Source organism: Vulpes vulpes, chromosome X (genome assembly GCF_048418805.1).
Source record: "Vulpes vulpes isolate BD-2025 chromosome X, VulVul3, whole genome shotgun sequence".
In the NCBI taxonomy this organism is placed as follows: domain Eukaryota; kingdom Metazoa; phylum Chordata; class Mammalia; order Carnivora; family Canidae; genus Vulpes; species Vulpes vulpes.
In genome coordinates this window covers 78,748,623-78,772,597 of record NC_132796.1, presented here as the reverse complement: position 1 = coordinate 78,772,597, position 23,975 = coordinate 78,748,623, and the positions used below count along the sequence as shown (strand labels likewise).

The 23,975-nt window shown below is 37.7% G+C and overlaps 2 protein-coding genes across 5 annotated transcripts in view; one reads left to right on the top strand and one right to left on the bottom strand.

Annotated features, from left to right (window-relative positions):
• COL4A5 (collagen type IV alpha 5 chain) overlaps positions 1-11,496 on the bottom strand; it is a 270,709-nt gene extending 259,213 nt beyond the window's left edge. Inside the window, exon 1 of the mRNA XM_026014911.2 lies at positions 11,054-11,496. Within this exon, the coding sequence (XP_025870696.1) occupies positions 11,054-11,134 (81 nt within the window). The 5' untranslated portion in view covers positions 11,135-11,496. The remainder of the gene's footprint in view (positions 1-11,053) is intronic.
• A 1,335-nt stretch (positions 11,497-12,831) lies between these two features.
• COL4A6 (collagen type IV alpha 6 chain) overlaps positions 12,832-23,975 on the top strand; it is a 282,819-nt gene continuing 271,675 nt past the window's right edge. For all 4 annotated transcript variants that reach the window (XM_072743211.1, XM_072743210.1, XM_026014914.2 and 1 more), the window contains exons 1-2: positions 12,832-13,098; positions 13,296-13,347. In XM_072743211.1, coding sequence (XP_072599312.1) covers positions 13,088-13,098; positions 13,296-13,347 — 63 coding nt within the window. In that variant the 5' untranslated portion in view covers positions 12,832-13,087. The remainder of the gene's footprint in view (positions 13,099-13,295; positions 13,348-23,975) is intronic.

The window sequence follows — 23,975 nt, the reverse complement described above, 5'->3', positions numbered from 1 at the left end:
ATCAAGCTCATGGTAGTTGATTCAAATTCTAATTCTAATTCTTATTTGAAAAGTTCAATTGTGTTTATTGGCAACAAATACTGCCAGTAGCTTGCCTTTAAGTGACAGAGGCACTTTGCTTATTTTCGAGAAAATGCCCGCCAAGTACCCAAGTCTGAATAACCAGTTTGTCTCAGTTATTCTTTCGATAAAAATGTATTACATGCAAAAATCAGCTAGTTCAATTTACAACTCAATTAGCCACACACTTGCTTTTCCTGAAAATAAGATTTTTACTTCAACATATGAAGTGTTTTGTGTATACTTCCCATTTTTTTCATATAGAACATTAAAAAGATGTGCCCTCAAGGATCAAGAATTAATAAAATTAATACTACATTGAGACCATTCGTAAGTAAAATTGGCTTTTTATCCCCTGAGCATATGAAGAATACAACTACTAGGACAATTTGATAGACTGCACTAGCAGTTTTACACATCAGTGGAAGTGCCAACACAGTGAAAGGGGCAAAAAAGTCATCATACACTTGTTAAAATAGTCCTCACGTTCCTCCTGATAGGATCTTAGGAATCCCAGGGGTCCAGAGACCACACTTTTAAAACCACTGACCTAAAAGATCTTTAATGTCCCTCTAGCTCTAAAATGTCCATAATTATGTAAATACTCAACATCTTTTATTTGCACAACTCTATAAAACATTAGTTTCCCTATGAAGTAATATATCTTACATTTAACAAGTACATCGATTTCTTACAAATCTATTACTCAAGTAATCCCGAGGACAAACTCACGAAGTCATGAAACAGGAAGTATTTCTTCCTTCCTAAAAGAACCTTGCTTTTATTCAGAGTTTCCCATCCTCCAACTTTTCCAGGCACCAATGTACTTTGGAAGCAGGGGTGTTAAGTCACTGGTCTAACTCTGCTTTTATGGTCCTATTTCACTTGCCAATGTACTAGCATAAATACATACGTACATTACAGTTATAACCAATGTGGCATAAGGAATGTTTTCAGGGTGGAGGTATGGGACTTGAGAGGAAATAAATGAACAAACAGTTCATATTCTTCTTTTACTGGTCATTATGGTGTCTGCATGTGATCTCTGGAACTGCAGTAGCCATCCTGCTGGTATGAAGGGCACTAATCTGAGTAAGCTGCTAGGCAGAGTATGACAGAACAGAAAGTGGAAAGAACCTAGGTCATTATTTCGCTGAACTGATTAACCTTGGAGATACTCTACTTTAAACTTCTTGTTAAGTGAACTAAAATTTTTCTTTATTGTTAAGACAGCTGAATTAGGGCAGCCTGGTGGCTCAGTGGTTTAGCGCTGCCTTCAGCCCAGGGTGATCCTGGAGACCCGGGATCGAGTCCACGTTGGGCTCCCTGCATGGAGCCTGCTTATCCCTCTGCCTGTGTCTCTGCCTCTCTCTGTGTGTCTCTCATGAATAAATAAATAAAGTCTTAAAAAAGACAGCTGAATTAGTGTTTTCTACCACCTTCAACGGAAAAAAAAAACTTATCTAATATAAACAGGCACTATTATGACTATCTTTCATACATAAAATGTTTTACTAAATCAATTAGATTGTGCAATTATGGACAGAGAAGGACCTATCCCTCATTAGCAAAGTCCTAGAGAGCTCAAAATGCAGAATACACTAAACGATATTTCCCTAGGGTCCCACTCTTTGTATCATTTCCCTCCCCAAGTTCCAAGATCTCCTTCAGTATTCCATTCATATCATATATACATGTCATATATAAGAAATTTTTATAAGAAATTTTTGAAGCAAATTGGCCAGTTCTCATAACATATAGGAAGAGTGCTATTTGACTGAATTATAAGATGATGCAAATGCCAACAGGATTTCTTATAGTCTTATTTTTGTACTCACTGTCATAAAACCAATTCCATTAACCTGACTAGCATTTGTTCATAAGTGGTGCTTAAGTCTCCGGTTAATAAATAAATGTAATGTTTATATCAGATTCAGTAAAATTTTTAGAAAATGAATCAAGAACCGAATTTAGGGAAAGTCTGTTTCCTCATAACATTTGCCTTTGGTTAGCACATAGCAACTGATTTAAGGTTCCCACTTCAACAGTGTAGCAAGTACCATCACAGACAACACTTTCGGTTAAAGACCAGCAGGAGCTGCTAAAGGAACAAAGGGCAGTTGGACCTGGATAGATTATGAAGGTAAATAAACTCAAGCATTGAGGCATAAAATGAGAATCTGGTTTGTTAAAATTAAAGGAGCCTCTGTATCAGAGATCAAACTAAAGATGCCTCTCCCAAAAACTTCAAGAATTACTGCTATTAAAAACAAATCTTTGTAATGAAGATTTAGTTAAGTGGCTGGGTGGTTCATTTATAATGTTAATTAGAGAGAACATATTCTCAAAAATTACTTCTGTTCCATGGTTGCTACTGTCAGAAGGGGATACAATAATGGAATCATTAAATTTCAAAAAGAAAATCATTAGAGGATAGAACCAAATCAACCAACCAACTGGCAATCAACTGAGCATCAATTCCATAGTCACTGTACTAGATAAAAAAAATTATTAAGGTTGTCTCATAAGCACTCATACACTACTGATAGGAGTATAACTGGTAAAACCATTCTGGAAAGTAATTTGGCAAGAGCAGATCCCTATCATTCAGATACCTTAAAGTTCAGCTATTCAGATGCCACCTGGAAAAGCCATAATGTGTAACAGTCTGTGATTTTACAGGGAATACATTTGAACCACACAAGCTACAGGCTGGCATAAAGACAATGATGTCTCTTAGCTAGTGAGGAAATGCAAGAAGGTAAAGTGGGAGTGGTACAAAATGGATGGGGGACCTCTGATCCCATATACACTTACAAGTTTGTTTCTCAAAAGAGGAGATGGGGGCTGGAATAGCATCACCTCAAAATGAGAAAAATAGATTAGCAGTTAATGGAGGAAAGGTCCTGGAGCAACACTAAGGGAAAGATGAAAGCAAGGAACAGGACTAGACAAAGACACAGCCATTTAAGTCTAAGCATGATAGGCAGCTATGGGGTAAGGACTGGTGAAGAGGGTGAGAAGGGAGAGCAGAAGGGGCTCCCATTTCGGATGCATTCCAAAACTCTCCTAGGGAAAGGGAAATGTCAATGGGTTTGGAGTGTATTATATCCTTGCTATTGCTAGGAAGAGGTGTTGGGGGGGCAGTATTCATGAAGGGCAGGCTCAACCTTCTGTCCAGGGAAGAAAAGCAGAGGAATGCATAGTTTACAAAATTAAAATTTAGGCCCTTGAGGATGGATAGCCTAGGCAATTACAGTAAAGAGTTATTAAAGAATGGGCCAGTGGCGAATGTAACTTTAAAATCAAGTCAAGTGACCAGTCACAGGAAGGGGTTATAGACAGGGCAGTGGAAATTATTCAACTTTTTCAACATGACTTTATTTTTCTATATTATCCATCATGTATGAAATAGGGACTGAGGAAAAATCTCATGAGCAGGTTCTAGAGCTAGACCATTCTGTTTCAAATCTTAGCCCAATTACTTACTAATTGCATGACTTTGGACAAGTTATTTAACTACCTTGTAGACTTCAGATTCCTGAAATGGAATAGTATTATTACCTACCTAACAGGTATAACATAGTAACCAGTAAAAAAGTTAGTTATCATAATTAATCTGTTGATATCACCTTTCTAGATGTCAGGGTCTACTGCATATACCAAAGACTTTGAAAATACTAATGGCCTTTAACCCATTAATTCCCCAGAAAGGAGGCAGTACTAATAGAAGAATACAAAATATGGAATAAGACTTGTTCATGGCAGTTCTTCTTACAATGGCTTTAAAAATTTGAAATTTCAAAATGCATTCTATAGGGACACCTGGCTGGCTCAGTCAGTAAGGCATGCCATTCTTGATATCGGGGTTGTGAGTTCAAGCTCCATACTAGGTACAGAGATTACTTTAAAAAATCTTTAAAAATACTCGATAAAAGTAAATAAGGGAATGAAAACTAAAATAAGATAAAGAGAGAGAGGGAGGCAAACCATAAGAGACTCTTAAATATAGGAGACAAACTGAGGGTTGCTGGAGGGGAGGTAGGTAGAAGGATGGGGTAATTGGGTGATGGGAGTTAAGGAGAGCACTTGATGGCATGAGCACTGGCTGTTATATGTAACTGATGAATCACTAAATTCTACCCCTGAAACTAATACTACACTATATATGAACTAACTTGAATTTAAATAAAATTTTGAAAAAAAAAGAAAAGTGAATAGGTACTTTAATTGTGGTGTGTACAAATATAAATTGTATACAGTTATGTAAAACTAGTATCTTTATTTTTTTAACATTTATTTATTTGAGAGACAGAGAGAGAGAGCAGAAGGGGCAGACGGAGAGAGAAATCCAAGCAGACATTCCACTGAGAATGGAGCCTTATACACGGCTTGATCCCAGGACCCCAAGATCATGACCTGAGCCAAAACCAAGAGTCAGATGTTTAGCCAGCTGCACCAACAAGGTGGCCCTAAAACTAGTATCCTTAAACAGAGAATTTTAATAACATGGGAAAATGCATAAGTGAAAAAAGCATTAAGATATAAAACTGTATATAAAGTAATCCCAACTTTTAAAATTTGTAACCAATTTACTTTAAAAAAAAGATACATGAGGAAGAAATTCATTAAAACAATAATCAAGGTTATTTCCATTCTGTTGATAGAACTGTGGACACATTTTTATTTTCTTCTTTATAATTTTCCGCATTTTTCAAGTTTCCAATACTGATTGTGTATTCCTTTTGCTATTGCACAAAATCAACATGTAAATTGGTTGAATGATTGAACAAATATACAATTCTTGCGTATAATCTAATAGGGAGAACAGATAAAATTCCATGAAAAAAAAGCTTATAAGACCAAATACAGGGGATCCCTGGGGGTCGCAGTGGTTTGGCGCCTGCCTTTGGCCCAGGGCGCGATCCTGGAGACCCGGGATCGAATCCCACGTCGGGCTCCCAGTGCATGGAGCCTACTTCTCCCTCTGCCTATGTCTCTGCCTCTCTCTCTCTCTCTCTGTGACTATCATAAATAAATAAAAATTTTTAAAAAATTAAAAAAAAAAGATCAAATACAGGGACGCCTGGGTAGATCAGCAGTTTAGAGCCTGCCTTCAGCCCAGGGCCCAGGGCATGATCCTGGAGTCCTGGGATCAAGTCCCACATCGCGCTCCCTGCATGGAGCCTGCTTCTCCCTCTGCCTCTCTCTCTCTCTCTCTCTCTCTGTCTCTTTCTCTCATGAATAAATAAATAAATAAAAATCTTTTTTTAAAAAAAGACCAAGTACATTTAGGTACTAGACAGGTAGAGGCTAAATATTACAAATGTTCAAAGAAGGGTAAAATCAACCACTGACATGTAACAGGAAGGCAAAGTTTCAAGAAAGACTATTCTCACTAGCATGTAAACTTCATGAAGGCAAGAAACTAGTCTTATTTGGCTTTATCCATAGTATCTACTACAAAATGATTTTGTGAAAAGCACATATCCAAGATGGTGGAAATAAAACAACACATACAATCCTTAATAACTTACAAGTGCTGAGTAACTATCTGCTGGATAAATATAAATATCGCACTAAAACTGAGCAAAGATTTGGATCCACAGGATTCCAATCAAAATGAAAACATAAAATAACGGAGAGGTAAAATATGTATGTAGTGCTCAAGGGATTACAGGAAAGCTCACCTAGGCTAGCATGGAGAACATATATTGAAAAATGTAAAAAAAAAAATAAGGTTGGATGGAGGGAAAGATCATGCTAGACATTGAAAATCAGAAAATTTGAGAATTAAAGCATTAAGAAAAGGCAAGTCAATAGTTTGTAATAACAAAAATGAAATCCTAAATTAATTCACTATTTGTCAAGTACTATTCTAAATGATTATAGAAGTCCTCTCATTTTATCCTCAAAGCAACCTTGACATAGGTACCACCCACTCCCTTTTGCCAATAAGGGAATTAAGCTTAGAGGTTACCACTTAGTTGAAGGTGACACATCTACCAGTTAGATTCCACATCTGACTCCAGTGGCCAAGCTTTTAAAGACTCCACATAAGACCTCTCCAAAGCCCACAAAACATGTCTGAGGAGGGATACCAGAAAGCAGTGATCTTCCACAACATCAAAGATGTATTTTTATTCTGTGGTCTTAGATTTATATCAGTGATGTCAGTACGAATTCATGGTTTTTAATACAAATATATAATATATATATATAAATATATATAAAAATATATATAAATATATATAAAAATAAAATATTAAAATATTAAAAATATATATAATATATATTAAAAAATATATATTATATATTTAATATATATATTAAAAATATATATAAATATATATAAAACATATGTATACATATGTTTCTTAATTTTGTCTGCTGAGAAGGCATAGAAACAATGACATCTCAATAGCAATGAGCACACCAAGCAACCAGACCTTTACCTCTAAATACCATTATCCAATAAAAAGAATCAGAGCTCCCTGGAGATATGGCTCATTCCAGGGTTGGGGCAGGGAAAGTAGAAAACTGAGGCTAGAACATCTTGTGGTACCAGAATGTAAGAGAATGCTAAAAAAATGAGAGACACACTGAAAAGACACAGGAGCCAACTGGAAGAGGCTCCTATGGGCCAAATCTGGGTTAATTTCAGCAAAAATTAAAGTAAAAATAGCAAAATTCATTGTAACTCATAGAATAAAACAAATATCCGTAACTCCATACCACTTTAAATAACTGAATAGATAAGTAAATAGAAAAGATAAAGTACTTTGTGACATAAAAGCAGAAAATGCTAAAAACTGAAAACCAACATTTAGAAATGTCACAGTAATAATTATTCAGGCCAGAATCCTCAATAAATGCTAATTTTAAGCAGGCAAAAGTGTGATGAGAAACAGGATATTTACATTGTCTCACAGTATTGCCTCACACAGTATTACAAGATCAGCTCACTTTGTAATTACAAAAAGAAAAAATAGTGACTTCATGGTGTATAAACCTGGCAGACATAACCTGAATCAATTATCAAGGTTAACTCAAGGTGAAGAATTTCATGTTTCATATACAGACATCAAAAGCCAAATGAAAACAGAGAAAAACATACACACTCTTTCACAGTCAAAGGACATATATGTATATAAATATATGCATGAGACTAAAGTTATATAGATAGTTGACTAAATAGAATTGGATATGATGGGTAGGTAAATTGGTAAAAACAACAAAAGTAAACTGGACATCTTAAGCACAGTGCCACCATTTACACATATCCTGTTTTATCATAATAGACATGCTAATGAAAAGATCAGTATATTTAAAATTATTATGGAAACTGACTAACTAAAAGAATAAAGCCATCTTTATTCAAAATATTCATCCACCACAATTTATAATTGTTTTATAATTCTAACTTTTTATATGTGACTGTATAAATCATACAATCTACAAGTAATTGCTTCTAGACTGCTTTTAAATTATTTCTGTATATGTAGACATATGCACAGAAATCAAACGGATCTCTATTATGATCCCTTATTCTAAATCTATTTCCATTATAGATGCTATATATTTCCAAAAAGATGCTACTTTTCTTAACATCAGCAGGAAGAGATGTTATCCATTATCATTTTCATTTCATTTCCTGTATCTCCTCCACCAAAAAAAAAAAAAGTAGCAGAGATCCAAACATTCTGAAGATCAAATAAATCTCTATAGACCACATGCAAAGGAGGCAGTATAATACAGGCATTGAGGGTAAAGAATTTGAAGTCAAACTGTCTCAATTTCCAGCTCTACAACTTAGTACCTATGTGATTTTTTGAAAGTCACTTAACCTCTATAGCTTTCTTGATCTGTAAAGCGGGGATAACAATGGTATGTATCTCATAGGTCTCTTGTGAAGATTAAATATGATAATGTACATTGCCATATTACCACAGCCCTTAGCACTTAGTAAACACTCAACAATGTATGTTATGCTCACAGTGTCAACAAAAAACTTCTTATAGAGCAGTTAATTCATAGCAGACTTCAGAGGAAAAACTGTTCCTGGTAACAAAGGACACTACTACACTCAATGAGTTGTTGCCACTGGTCACAAAAAAAGATAGTACATTTAGAGAAACCTATCCACTGCACAAAAAAATCACCAACATTTGTATTGCAGGAGTAGTACAATTTTACACACCGTACCTATAAATCTAAGCACATATCCTATTGACAGTAAGTGCGGGTATAATTACCTTTACATAAAAATATGTTATTTCTACCATTAGAAATGACTTTTGCAACGTAAACCTGCCTTTTTCTCTTACTGCTAACCCTTTCAGCATAAAGGGTACTCTATTCCACCTACTAAACACTCTACCTAAAGAAAAAAAATCTTCCACGTATTTGTGATATCCCAATTTGGCATGACTTCAGAGATAAATCATTTAACTATGAAAAATTAAAGCAATTTAAGTATCAATGTTCTTCCTGATATAAAAGTACCAGTACCAGACTACTTCAGTCAACCATCAGTCAACCCCACCACCATCCATTTTACTCTTCAGAAGTTCACCAATATCCCCAGCACTAATATGGAGAGAAGATACCATCCATATCTTTGAGATAATTAAAACATTTCATCTAACTAGGATATTGGTATGTGAAGCAGAAAAAAAACTGGCTTTCTTAGAGGTACAATGTCCTAATGATAGAGAAATGGGATATAAAATGTTCTTTTAAAATTATATAGAAAGAAAAAGGTAAAAAACTGCATGGTATGTTCTGTAACTACTTCATGAATACTCAATCATTAGAGTCCAAGAAAACAAGCTTGCTCCTACAGTTTGTCAACCATAAAAAAGAAATCTAACTTTTAATATAAATTGATCTAATACAAGTGGATGTATGGTATTGTTATACATACCTGTATGACTGGTATCGGGTGCACATTTACTAATAGCAACATCAGAGGAAAAAAATCAGAAATATTTAATCAAACATCCACAAAACCTTTGGCCCTGTGCCAAATATAAGCAGTAAGCACCAAAAAGATGTTTTTAAAAGTAACTATTTTCAACAACACAATTGTAGTTTTATAGGGGACAGGGAGGGGATTCTATAAACACTATTGAGTAGCAAAACCCAATTAAGATGCTCTGCATCAAAAAAAGCAATTATAAAAAAAGCGATTCTAAGTTATCTCTAATTTTTCAGAGGAAAAATTACAAGTGTAGTTGAAATTCATGGTTTTCCAGCAGATTTGCTATTATAATTATGTTGTGCTTAGAGTAATATGAAAGTTAGTTTTCATACCTTGAGTACACATTTTCTAGAGGATAAAAAGACAATGTAATCTGAGGTATGCTGAGTGTATAGAGAAACCCAACAGCTAAATTAAAAGTGAACCCAGATAATCCATAACATAGTAGCTGCATGTATAAAAAATTGGTAAGTCACTCAACCACAGAAGGCCTAAGCCATGATCTCACATTAAAATTTTTTTTTAAGATTTTATTTATTTATTCATGAGACACACACAGAGACAGAGACAGAGACAGAAACACAGGCAGAGAGAGAAGCAGGCTCCATGCAGGGAGCCCGATGTGGGACTCGACCCCAGGATTCCAGGATCATGCCCTGGGGCGAAGGCAGGTGCCAAACTGCTGAGCCACCCAGGGATCCCCACATTAAAATGTTTTTAAAATCAACCATTATGATCACTCAAATATAACTTTTAAATCATTTGTCCCAAACTTCACTCTTTGGAGGTTAAGTGAAATGAAGGATGATGGGCTTCAGGCTGGAGAATATTTTAACAAGGCTATTTTCCTTTACATCTGCCTCATCCCCAGAAAGATAGTGAGTGGAACTACCCAGAGATCCTTTGGCGTTTTACTGTACATTCCTTAAACTGAGTGGAACTTTTTGCTCTGTCATGTCACAGGTGCATCCTCCTTCCACTGTCCTTTAAATCAGTACACTCAATCTCCTTTCAAAACAGAATTTTTGGGATCCCTGGGTGGCGCAGCGGTTTGGCGCCTGCCTTTGGCCCAGGGCGCGATCCTGGAGACCCGGGATCGAATCCCACATCGGGCTCCCGGTGCATGGAGCCTCTCTCTCTCTCTCTCTCTCTCTCTCTCTGTGACTATCATTAAAGAAAAGAAAAGAAACAGAATTCTTTTCTTTTCAATAGGTAATGGGTATATTCTCAATTTGTTTAGGTGCCTTAACAAGTTTCTTAAAAAAAAAAAAAAGTAAACAACAAATACCCAGAAGTTTCAAAGGAAGAAAGAAGGAAAGCTGCAGAAAACCTGAACCTGAGGCCATCAGTCTTTACCTGCTTCTTTGTTGTTACCTGATCATTTGCCATTAAGGATGTCAAAAGGGGGACACAGTGTCTACACAGGTTTTAGTGTCAAGAGGTGGGCTCCTGTGGCTTGATGAAGGGGCAAAAGGGAAGCACTTCACGGGCGCGCCCCACTTTGATGTAAGCTGGATTTCGAAAAAGACAAAATAGTAAACTACAGGCCAGCTTTAAAGAGTGCGTGGGTTGGGTACAGCTAGTGTAAAGGTTAGCCGGCAGGCAAGGGAAATCATACGAGGGCGGAGGCTGGGAAGGAAAAGTTTCAAACACCCTCCAGAGCCTAGCGATTTACCAGCGTGGGGTCCCCCACCCAGGCCCTGCTCTGGCCCCCAGAGCAGGAAGTTGCTGGAAAGCAAGCAGCCCTATTTTTAAACATACACCTCTCCCTTGGGCTGGAGAAGGCTTGAGTTACCAGAGTTGTAAATAATGTTTCTTCCTAAGCAAGTGAGGGCAGATTGGAATTCTCTAGCCAAGGCCGAGGAGAGAGGAAGGTAAAGGGACAAAAAAAAAAAAAAAATTTAATTTAAATCTAAAAAAAATTTTAAGAAGTAATTTCTGCCCTGAGAGTGAGGTGACTGGGGGGGGGGGGGGGGAGCGGGAGGGAGGTGGGAAGAAAGAAGGACTTACCGCAGCCTCTGCGGGCTGCCCCCAAAGACTCAGGGCCAGTAAGAACCAGCCGGCAGCCAGGCTGACTCCACGCAGTTTCATTCTTCTCCGGCTCCCGCAGCTCCTTCAGCACCCGCACGAGACTCTGGCTAGCTCTGACCAACTGACATAATCTTGAGTTTGTGGGGAGAGAGCTAGAGGCAGAGAGGAGCAGCGAGGGTGTCCCAATTGTGCCCGTCGGCTTAGGTGAGGAGAAAGCGTTTTAAGAGTGGAGGGGGTGGGGAATAAAAAAGGAGACGCTCTCCTTCCCTCCCCCCTCCCCTCCCCGAAGCCAGTCTCTCGGGAGCACTTTTCCCTTCTGTCTGAACTTGCAAACTTTTTCCTCACGCCAAATCGCACAGCTCAACTCTCCGCCCTCTCTCCTCCCGCACCGCCCCCTCCCTACCAGCACTTTTGAGGATCACTCCGCCACCGCTTCAGACTGCACCAGCAACCTGCGAGGGAGTGACGCTCAGTTATTTGGGGGGAGGGAAACTTCCAGATCAGTTGCCTGAGCACTCTGACTCCAATCGGGAAGCTTTTCTATTCGTTCACTTTCACCTTCCATTGGCATACTCTTCCCTGCCCAGTCCCACTCTCATTGGTGAGAGCACCAAAGCCAATTACAAATAGACCTGAGCTGGGACTATTTTTTTAGCGGATGGGTCTTAGAAGAACTGAGAGTTTTTATTGTTAATGGTTAGAAACAAATTTTGGTCGCCGCTTCCTGGGCTGCTGGTGTGCTTTCCACCCACCTGGTTGCAGGACAGTTTCTACATACGGTAGAATGTGTGAAGATGTTAGAACTGTAGAAATATATTTATGTAATTAAATATATTCTTGCAACCGAAGAATTAAGAAAATGAACCTAATTGTGTGTATATGAAAACTTGATGCGTGTTATAAACGTCTAAAATTGAGAAACATTCAGTAGATACTGCAATTATTATGTGGTTGTATGTTATTGTAATACAGTCACATCTTTTTATTTAACTACATTGCTAAATGCTATAATTTTTACTTTTTATATTGAACTAATGTAAAAGATACTGACTCTCTTTGCAGTTGCGTTTCAGAAGGATTTAAGTAACTTTCGCGCAGTTTTGTTTAAAACTGACACACACACCGAATTGGAAACATATATAGAGAATTAAGAGCAGTTGAATTGATGTTTCCGAAATAAAGTAGACGTGAGCATTACTTTGGTAATCCTGATTCAAAGATCTGTTAAAGTACTAACAGGCCAGAAAATACTTTGTGTGGACTCCTTGGAGGGTCTGCCAGGAATTTGCTCAAGATTTCTTCACAACATTTCTCTTATTTCAGACTCGAATCTGCCACTTGAGAGGCTTTCAAGGCTTTGGACCTATTCATGGGGGCCTACTTAGACATAGATTCTACTCAATTTTGGGTAGATTTAAAACTCCAGAAGCCACCACCAGCAGCAGCACCCCCAAGAGCTGAATATACATACAATCAATTGGAATAAGTGTTGTAGGCATTTGGGCTAGCATGCATGGGCACTTTGGGGCCCATCTGCAGGAGTCCTATGCCCTAAATCTATTTATGTGTAATAGTTAACAGTGGTTCATGGAAGCTGCATAGTTGCTTAGAACTTAGTGTATAGGTCTCTATAGGCCTGCGCTTGAAGCTATGGAGATGCGTGGGAACGTTACGTGCAGAGGTGCCTGAATGTGAGAAAGACGCCTGGCAGCTCAAGGTAGGGGGGATGATTGACGGCAGACAGCCCCGCCCCTTTCCCCTCCATTCCTTCCTCTCCGGGTGTAGGGAACTATCTTTTGAGTGCGGCAAGTTGTAGCGGGCACCGCTGTTTTCCTTTGGGGGCACTTCTATCTAGAAGCTGAGTTAGTTTCTTCCAAAATGAGCCACTTCGCCCCCCTGGCCCGTCCTCCTGAATAAGGAAGCAACCGCCAAGCATCAGCGGAGCCCTGATGAGCCTGGGCTGTGAAGCCGCTTAGCTGTCTCCCGGGACCCAGCTCCGGAGGAGCCGCAAGCATGCACCCTGGGTGAGCTGTTGCTGCGCTGAGTTCCCCTCCCTCTTTCCTACTTTGAGCTACTTTGCCTACCGGGACTATACTTGTACTTAGGTCTTTGCAGAGAAAGTGGGGGCGGGGCAGGCAGCAAAAAGGGGTCGGGGACTATGGACATAGGAGGACCCCGGAACCTAGAGAGCCCATGTTACTCACCCTTCCTCCTGTTTCAGGTTGTGGCTGCTCCTGGTTACATTGTGCCTGACTGAGGAACTGGCAGGAGCCGTGAGTCTCTTTTCCGATCCCTCTCCCCCCTCCTCCTTTGAACCCCCACTTCACTCCAGCTCCTGTGTTTGTGTTAGGGGGTTGCAGAAGGTTGCACTGTGAAACAGAGCTCCCATCACTCTCCTTTATAGTGGGAGTTAATGGGGTTCTTAGGGATAGCACAGTGTCACGCTTATGCCTTGGTGACTCAGGCATCTTCTGCCACAAAACTTCCTAATGCGTGGGGAAAATAAAAGTAGAAGACACAAGAAGCAGGCACACATATTTGAGCTTCTTCCCAGATGACTTAAGATAACTGACATATGATGCCTTTCTCAGCATCTATCTCCAAGGCAGAAGAAATGTGAGTTTGCCTGGTCTACATGAACATGAATTGGCACACAAGTTTGAGAGTGGGAGGAGAGCACAAGGAGTGGGACTTGAAAGTGCCAGGAAAGATATGGAAGTTAAACTTAAGTATTTGTTTGGGAGTCCTTTGATAGTACCAGATGACAACATCTAGACTCTAACTACCTGAACAGAATAATACCACATGATGATGTTCAATTTCTATCTGCTGTTACCTCTCACGGGTTTTCTGTGTCATCAGAAAGTTAAAAGGTAGGGATCCCTGGGTGGTGCAGCGGTTTGGCGCCTGCCTTTGGCCCAGGGCGCGATCCTGGAGACCCGGGATCGAATCCCACGGCGGGCTCCCGGTGCATGGAGCCTGCTTCTCCCTCTGCCTGTGTCTCTGCCTCTCTCTCTCTCTCTCTTTCTGTGTGTGTGACTATCATAAATAAATAAAAATTAAAAGAAAAAGAAAGTTAAAAGGTAATGTTTAGAATAGAAAAAAATATTTGAAAGTTAATATTTCATAGGCTGCTTAGATATCATCCATCAAATCAGCTAGGGACTGCAGGCAAAGGAATTTCTGTAGACATTTGGTCAAGAAAAGTTTAATGGACCCCAGAGAGTAAAGACATCCCCAGTGTAATTACGAGGATACTTTACCAAAGGTGGGATGACCCGAATAATCAGAGATAGTGCAGTTTTCCAGTCTCACTAGCTACTTATGCTGGCAGAAATAAAGTTAACCGCTGAATTCATACATGAAGTTGTTTGACTATCGAGTCCTATTTCACTGCTTTATTTAATAAACTGTTAATAGCCAGGGTCACGCTCCCTATAGATGACAGATTAATATATATTCCAAATATTTACCTTGTGGGTTTGACAATTTAAAATGATTGGCTGTATTTCAAATACTTCAATATTTTAAATACTATTTATAGAGCCATACTTAATTCAACCCAATAAAATCAGCTAATATGTTTATTGGGGGAGGGGGGCGGATTACTTTGTCCTGGCAGATATCTTTAAGAACATGTCAGAATGAAGTGAAATGATTTATCTTGTGAAAAGAAAATGATGCCAGAATACTTGACTTTTAACATATTGTGACACCCTCTACCAGCCCCCAACTCAGGACATCAGCTCTTATGTAAGTAAATTCTAGACTTTGTCAACAGGATTACTGATCTAGGGTTCTGTGTACTTCTCTGATTCCCCCAATACACGAGTTTAGTTATGTGTTACCTGGAGGCTTAATACTGCATTTATTGGAAATGCCAGGTTTTGATTAGTTAACAATTTGTCTGGGAATCTTGCCACTTGTAAAAATGTTATGCTTGGGCAGCATACCCTCCAGCAAAACCTTTATTTTCAGACTCTAGATGATTGTATTCAGTGTACTTTTGGGGAAAAGCATTAACAAATCATTCTAGATGGCTAGAGACTTCCCAAACACTGCATCTTTTCACTTGATATCCTTAAAAGTCACTAGAGGATTGTGCTTTAATTCTTAGAAGTATTGAAGTGTGTCTCCAAAATCAAGCCCTGCTTTGGTCTGTGGATTTCAGATTCTGTCTCATTGTTTTACGATTTCACCTGCTATGTCAGTGTGAGTGACCCTGGTAAGACTAAAATAAACCTTGAACTACACTGACAATATTTTTTACCTTATTTACATCCAGAGCTGCTTCATTCACTGTTACTTCTGAATATTTGGCAGTGTAAAGCTTTTTTTTTTTTTATTTTGGGGAAAATGGCAAAAAAGAGGAGTACCGCAGAATAAGATCTCAAAAGGTGACTATTTTTTAAGAATTTTATTTTTGTTTATCCATGAAAGACAGAGAGAGAGAGAGAGAGAGAGAGAGAGAGAGAGGCAGAGACACAGGCAGAGGAAGAAGCAGGTTCCATGCAGGGAGCCCAACATGGGACTCCATCCTGGGCCTCCAGGATCAGGCCCTGGGCTGAAAGGCGGGGCTAAACCCTTGAGCCACCTGGGCTGCCCCAAAAGGTGACTTTTTTGAAGGGAAGTTTTTTGTTCCCGTTTACTCTTTGTAGTGGATTCTCATATATATTGGATGGTTCTCATCTCCTCTCAGTTCCAGTTTATCCTCTGGTTTGTAATGTTTTTCACCTTTCAAATGGTTTTAGTTCTTTTAATTCTCTGTACCTTGTTTAACTAATATTAATGAAAAATAACTTACAAATAGATTTACAAGGAGCTAGGTTGTGCTTCTCTATAAGAAAGTTTGTTTGCGGGTACCCCGGGTGGCTCAGCAGTTTAGCGCCACCTTCAGCCCAGGTCGTGATCCTGGAGACCCGGGATCCAGTCCCACATCGGGCTCCCTGCATGGAGCCTGCTTCTCCCTCTGCCTGTGTCTCTGTGTCTTCCATGAATAAATAAATAAAATCTTAAAAAAAGGAAAGTTTGTTTGCTGTGAGAGTTTGGATGCCAATAATAGAATATTGGTGAGCATTTGAGATGGGGTCTTTAGGTGCTTTTGATTGTTCTTTGTCAGAGTTTATAAAGCAGTGCTATTCAAAGGGATAGGAAGCTAAATGTCAAAATCTGGGATTAAAGAATGAGTTTCCATTAAATTTCTTTTCAAAGAGTGATGATCTTCTTTGAGGTAAACTACTTGCACAATTTATCTGAATGAGATAGAACCTAGGATTTCAGAATATCCATAATCGTTTTTGGTTATTAAGTGCCTGAGACACAGCACACAAAGATTTATTTAAACATAGTCTCTAACTCTCTAGGATGTTACTTTCTCAGACAATGATGGTCATTATGTTCCTTAAAAGATAAGATACCTAATGATAAATTACTATCTGTATGTGTCTGCATTGTGTTAAAGTAAAAACTAGAAAGATTTGTATATCACCATGGGCCAACATGTCTAGCAGTTAAAATATGTGACCAAAGTAGTCAGGGTCCTTATTTTTTCTTCCCACTTTGCCCCTAATCTACTTTCATGAAACTTCTAATACAACCAAGCATCATTAAAGCCAAAGCCCAGCAAGAGTTATTTGGGTGGAGAAGAGGCAAAAGGGAGAAAATATATGTCTGGTTATCCCGTTCTGTAAAGAGCATACATAAAATGCCTTAGCCGTATTCATATCAAAGTCTGATTGAAATACAAACTTCTTTCCTTAAAGTTGTAATTTGCTCAAGTTGGTCCTTTCCACTGTGATATTCAGTCCTAATTACAGCCATCGAAGTATGAATAGAGTGTTCGAGTTTATCAGAGATGGAAAAAGTTTCTTCCTACTCTAAGGATCAAGAGGAGTATTTGCCTTGTTTAGGGCTGTGTCTCTAATAATTCTTTCTTTTTTTTAAAAAACAACTTTATTGAGATACAATTTAAATACCATAAATTCACCCATTTTATGTATACAAGTCTATGATTTTTAATAAATTTACCAAGTTGTGCAACTGTCACCATATCCAGCTTTAGAACATTTTCATCACCCCAGTAAGATCCTTCATATCCAGTCACAATTAATCCTCATTCCCACCCCTAACCCCAAACAAACATAAATCTACTTTTATACCTCTATAGATCTGTCTTTTCTGGGCATTACATATAAATAGAATAGGATTATATAATATGTGATCTTTTGTGTTTGGCATCTTTTACTTAGTATAATGTTTTTGAAGTTCATTCATGTTGTAGCATGCATCAGTATTTTACTCTATTGGTATTGGCTTTTAATATTGGTATCCCATTATGTATATACCCCATTTTTTGTACATTTACCAGTTAATGGACATTGGGTTCTTTCCACTTTTTGGCTATTATGAATAATGCTATTTTGAACATTAACATGCAGATCTTTGTGTGGACATACAATTTATTTTTCTTGAGGAGATATATACAAATGGAATTGCTAGGTCATATGAAAAATTTATATTTATGTTTATTTAAATCTTTTGCCCGTTTTAAGATTGGCTTGTCTCCTTCTTATTGAGTTGTAAGAGTTCTTTGTACATACTGTATACAAGTCCTTTGCCATACATTACAACTTGCAAATATTTTCTCCCAAGCTGTAGCTGATGCCTGGTCTTTTCATTTTCTTAATATGAAATTTTAAAGTAGTCTTCTGCTTTGCATGCTAGCAAATGTCCTATATCAGTTAGCTATGAATAATCACAATATATAACATATATATTATTGGGATGACTAAGAATACTGATCCATATGTATGAGTATATCATCAAATGAATCTTCAAATGACTACATAAGTGGATAACACTTCGATGATAATGTAGCTACATTATTGACAGGTCAAATACAAACATATTTTGAAACAGGAGAGGAGGGGAAGTAGATATTATTTAATATGCTACTAAAGAAGGAGATATATAATTCCATATCACAAATTTGTTTTATTATATGTTTTGATGATTATATTTCAATATAATTCATTTCCACTGTAATCCTATGTATTCTATTGGATACATTAAAAAATATTATTCTGAAAAGGAATCCATAGGCTTCACTAGACTGCCAAAGTAATCTGTGACATTAAAAAAAAAAAAAACCCTATAGTGTTGGATATTATTTTATTTTTTATTTTTATTTTTTTAAAGATTTTATTTATTTATTCATAGAGATGCAAAGAGAGAGAGGCAGAGACACAGGCAGAGGGAGAAGCAGGCTCCACGCAGAGAGCCTGACATGGGACCCGATCCAGGGTCTCCAGGATCATGCCCTGGGCTGCAGGCGGCGCTAAACCACTGCACCACCAGGGCTGCCCAGTTTTGGATTTTAGAATAAACAAGTTGTCACTTTCTAAGGCTTGTTCAGGGATGAGGGCATTTGTATTGACTATGAATATCAATAGTCTGTTAGATTTTAGGTACATTATGGAGTCTCCAGCAAATATTCCCTTAGGTACTATAATCTTATAATCAAGCCAGATCACAGGAGCTAAGTATGCTATTTCCCTAATGACTTCATTAATATAAGAATGAAACAATTCAACATCATCTTGTAAGTCCTTGCCAGAGTAATTAGGCAAAAAAAAGAAATAAAGGCATCCAAAATGGAAAGGAAGAAGTAAAACTGTCACTATTTGTAGATGACATGATGATATATGTAGACCCTAAAGACTCAATCAAAAAACTGTTAGAACTAATGAATTCAGTAAAGTTGCAGGATACAAAATTAATACACAAAAGTATGTTGCATTCCTTTACACTATTAATGAACTATCAGAAAGAGAAATTAAGAAAACAATCCCATTTACAAATACATCAAACAGAGTCAAATACCATGGAATAAGTTTAACCAAGGTGAAAGACCTGTCCATTGAAAACAAGACATTAGGGATCCCTGGGTGACTCAGGGGTTTAGTGCCTGCCTTCACGCCCAGGGTGTGATCCTGGAGTCCTGGAATGGGGTCCCACATAGGGCTCCCTGCATGGAGCCTGCTTCTCCCTCTGCCTGTGTCTCTGCCTCTCTGCCTCTCTGTGTCTCTCATGAATAAATAAATAAAATCTTAAAAAAAGAAAACAAGACATAAAGAAATTGAATAAGACACAAATAAATGGAAACATATTCAGTGCTCATGGATTGAAAATAATTATTATTGTTAGAATTTCCATACTATTCAAACAATATGCAGATTCCATGCAATCTATCAATATTCAGTGGTATTTTTCACAGAAATAGTACAAACAATTCTAAAATTTGTATAGAACCACAAATGACCTCAAATAGTCAAAGCAATCTCAAGAAAGAAAAACAAAGCTGGAGGCATCACATGCCCTGATTTCAAATTATATTATAGAACTCTAGTAATTAAAACAGTATGGTATTGTCATAAAAAACACATAGATCAATGGAGAGCCCAGAAATAAACTCACACATATATGGCCAATTAATCTCTGACAGAGGAGGCAAGAATATACAATGGGGAAAGGACAGTCTCTTCAATAAATGGTATTAGAAAAATTGGACAGCCACATGCAAAAGAATGGAACTAGATCAATATCTTAGACCATTCACAAAGATTAGTTCAAAATGAATTAAACACTTAAATATAAGACTTGAAACCATTAAACTCCTAGAAGAAAACACAGGCAGTAAGTTCCTTGGCATAACTCTTAGAGATGATTGTTTGAATCTGACATTAAAAATAAACAAGTGGGACTACATCAAACAAAAAAAGCTTCTGCACAACAAAAGAAACCGTCAATGAAATGAAGATGTACCTTACTGAATGGGAGAAAATAATTTCAAGTCATACATAAATACTAATATCCAAAAAAATACAAAGAACTCATACAACTCAATAGCAAAAAAAAACAAAACAAAACAAAACAAAACAAAAAACAAAAAGCAAAAAACAAGCAATCCTATTTAAAAACTGGACAGAGGATCCAAATAGACATTTTTCAAAAGAAGACAGATGGCCAACAAGCACATACAAAGGTGCCCAGTATCATTAAACATCAGAGAAATGCAAATTCAAACCACAAAGAAATATCACTGCACACCTGTTAGAATAGCTAGTATCAAAAAGACAAGAGATAACAAATGCTGACAAAGGTGTGGAGAAAAGAAAATCCATGTACAACATTAGTAGGAATGTAAATTGGTGTGACTACTATGGAAAGCAGTATGGAAGTTCCTCAAAAAATTAAAAATAGAACCACCATGTGATCCAGGAATTCTACTTCTGGGTATTTACCTGAAGGAAATGAAAACACAAATTTGAAAAAACATATATACCCTCATAGTCACTGCAGCATTATTTACCATGGCCAAGACATGCAAACTACTTAATTATCCATTGATTCTGAGTGGATAAAGAATTTGTAGTGTGTATATATATCTATAATGGAATATCATTCAGCCAAAAAGAATGAAATTTTGCCATTTGCAACAACATGGATGGAACTCAAGGACATTATGTTAAATGAAATAAGTCAGAGAGAGACAGATATAATATGATCTATCTTATTATATGTGGAACCTAAAAAAGAAAAACCAAGCTCATAGATACAGAGATCAGATCAGTGATTGCAAGAGGCATGGAGTAGGGGGTGGGAGGAATGGATGAACTGGGTTTTTTTTTAGTTTAAATAAATTGAATAAAAATTTTTAAAAGAATGAAGCAAATAGATTGACACCAATTATCAATACGTGTTGGTTTTCACTTGCCTCGATTATGGAGATATTTCCATAATTTCACCCACCATGCTTGGAGTACAGACTTGTCCTATCCTCTATAGATGACAGGACATGCACATGTAGAAAGAATGTATTAGGAAAGGGCCATACTGTATTAAACTATCCGGTCCTTTTAAGCTGACTAAGTGTCCCAGTGAGGTAGATCATAGGGCTCTTACTTGTTTTAAGATCTAATTAAGGGAAGCCCAGGTGGCTCAGCCCTTTAGCACCGCCTTCAGCCCAGGGTGTGATCCTGGGGATCCGGGATTGAGCCCCATGTTGGGCTCCCTGCATGGAGCCTGCTTCTTGCTCTGCCTGTGTCTCTGACTCTCTCTCTCTCTCTCTCTCTCTCTCTCTCGTGAATAAATAAATAAAATCTTTAAAAAATAAATAAATAAAATATAATATAATTAAATGTACATAAAAGGAAAAGCGTGCTCAAAGGAAAATAGTGATGGGAAAATTAGCTAAGAGCAATTATCCACTCTTACCATCCATCTTTAATTCATCTCTCTCCTTGACTTCTTTTCTGCTCTACAAACAATAGTAAAGTCTCCTCCATTATAAAAACAAGTAATAATAAAAAACCATAGCTTTTTTCTCCATAACTCTAACCGCCTCCATCCTATTACCATCAAATTCCTGCTCATTGTCTACTCTTCTTCAACAACCATTTACCCTTAGGGGTAAAGCCTATTACAGTCTAGACTGAGACTACTCTCCAAAATTGCCCTCCTTCAAGTTACTAATGGCTTCCTAACTACCAAGCAGAATGGATTCCTTTCATTTTATCTGACTTACTATTGGGGTTATCCCCCCATTTTATTGAGAAATAACTGACCTATATCATTGTATAACTTTAAGACATACAGCATGATGGCTTGATTTATATATGTTGCAAAATGATTACCACAATACATTTAGCATCTTCTCATCTAGATACAATTGAAAAAAATTAAAAAGGTAAAAAAGAAAAATTTCTCCTGATGATAACTCTTAGGATTTATTCTATTAACACCTTTCCTATATACCATTCAGCAGTGTTAGCTGGAGTCATCATGTTGTACATTACATCCATAGTACTGATTCACCTTATAAGTGAAATTTCGTGCCTTTGAAACACCTTCCTCCGATTCTCCCTCCTCCCATCCTCCACCTCTGGTAACCACAATTCTGATCCCTCTACTACAGTGTTTTGCATTTTCCAATCATTCTGAAACTACCTTTCCTTCTTTGACTTTCAAGACATTGTGTCTCATTGTTGCTCCTAATACTTCTCTGAAATTTTTATTTCATTCATCCAACATTTATTTATTGAGCAAACACTGTATTCTAAATAGTATGCCAGACTCTGTTGACACAGTGGTGAACAAGGCAAGTATGATCTTTGATGTCATGGAGCTTATAAACTTCATTACTCCCTGGTCCTAAAATGGTGCTTTATTTCTTAGCATTTTATACTTTGCCTTCTTCTTGCCTCAACAGTTTTTAACTATGACTCCTATACATTGATGTATAGTACAATTTATATTTCCAGCCCAGACATGTCTTTTGAATTCCAAACCTATATTTCCAATTACCTAGTCAGCGGGGATCTCAATTAGTTGATACATACAATGATACATACAAAGCATTTAAAACAATGCCTGCGGGTGCCTGGGTGGCTCTGCTGGTTAAGCATGGACTCTTGATTTTGGCTTGGGTCATGATCTCAGGGTAATGTATGGAGCCCCATGTCCGGCACTGTGCTGCTGATGGAGCCTACTTAGGATTCTCTCTTTCCCTCTCCTTCTGCCCCTCCCCTAGCACTCGCTCACTCTATAGGTCTTTCTCTCTCTCTCAAGTTAATTTACTTAAAAATATATATAAAACAATACCTGGAGCACTCAATCAATGCCAGCTATTATTATTTTGTATTGCCCCAAATACAATGTGTCTAAAAATGAAACTGATTTCTAATCCTTTCCATGACACTCCAACTTCCTGCTCTCATTTTTTTAATCTTTGTTAAATATCACCATCTACCAAGTTTCAAGCAAGAAACTATAAAATCAGCCACTAATTCTCACTATTTCCATCCTTCTCACCAAGCTCCATTAGTTTTACCAAAAGTCTGTGGAATCTAGATTGGTTCCAAACCTCATAATCATATATCAATAGCCTCTTAACTAGTTTGTCTACCTCCTGACTCCATTCTAATCTCTACTCTGCCACCAGAGTTATTTTACTAGCAGTAAATCAAATTATATTATCTCCTGATTTCAAACCTTAGTTGGTTTCTTGTTTCTTCCAGTATGAAAGTACATACTCCTTAGCTTGGCACATTTGAGGGCTTTAATTATCTTGCCCCAACTACCTTTCCAGGCTCATGTCCATGTGTTTTTTCCTGTCAACCTTCCTTCTCAAGCTCATAGTGTACAGTACACTTCATTCAGATTGGACATCTCTCCATTTCCAAACTACCTTATGTTCTTTCCTATCTCTTTGCATTTGCTTATGTGTCCTCCTTATCTGGAATGTCTCTCTCCAGTATTTACACTCCTCTACCTAGTGAATTCCTACTCAATCTTTAATACCCGGATAAAATGTTATTTCTTCAGGAAACCATCCCAGACCTCTTCAGAAAGAATTCATTCTTCCTTAACCTGTGATTCCAAGTTTCTTTGGGCCTCTTTGGTAGCACCTGCCATGTCCATGTAGTCATGAACATTTTGTGCTTATATGTCTGTGTTGCCCTCTTCAGCCTTGTACATACAATGTCCAGGATATGGCCATGCACATAGTAGGTGATCAACAGACGACTTCCAAAAGAATAAGCAGATTTATTCCTAGTGGCCTGCAACAACTGCCTTCTTCTTGTCTATCTTAACAATTACTAATATCAATTCTAATAACAACTGCTTTGATGGCAAAATAACAAACTTCTTCCATGGTATAATGTTTGAGAGAATGGACTCCAGAATCAGATTTTTGCTTGAATGCTGCCTCTGCTCTCTGACACTTCCTAGCTGTGTGACTTAAGGCAACTCATTTTACCTTTTATTTTTAATTTTTTATTGGAGTTCAATTTCCCAACATATAGCATATCACCCAGTGCTCATTCTGCCAAGTGCCTCC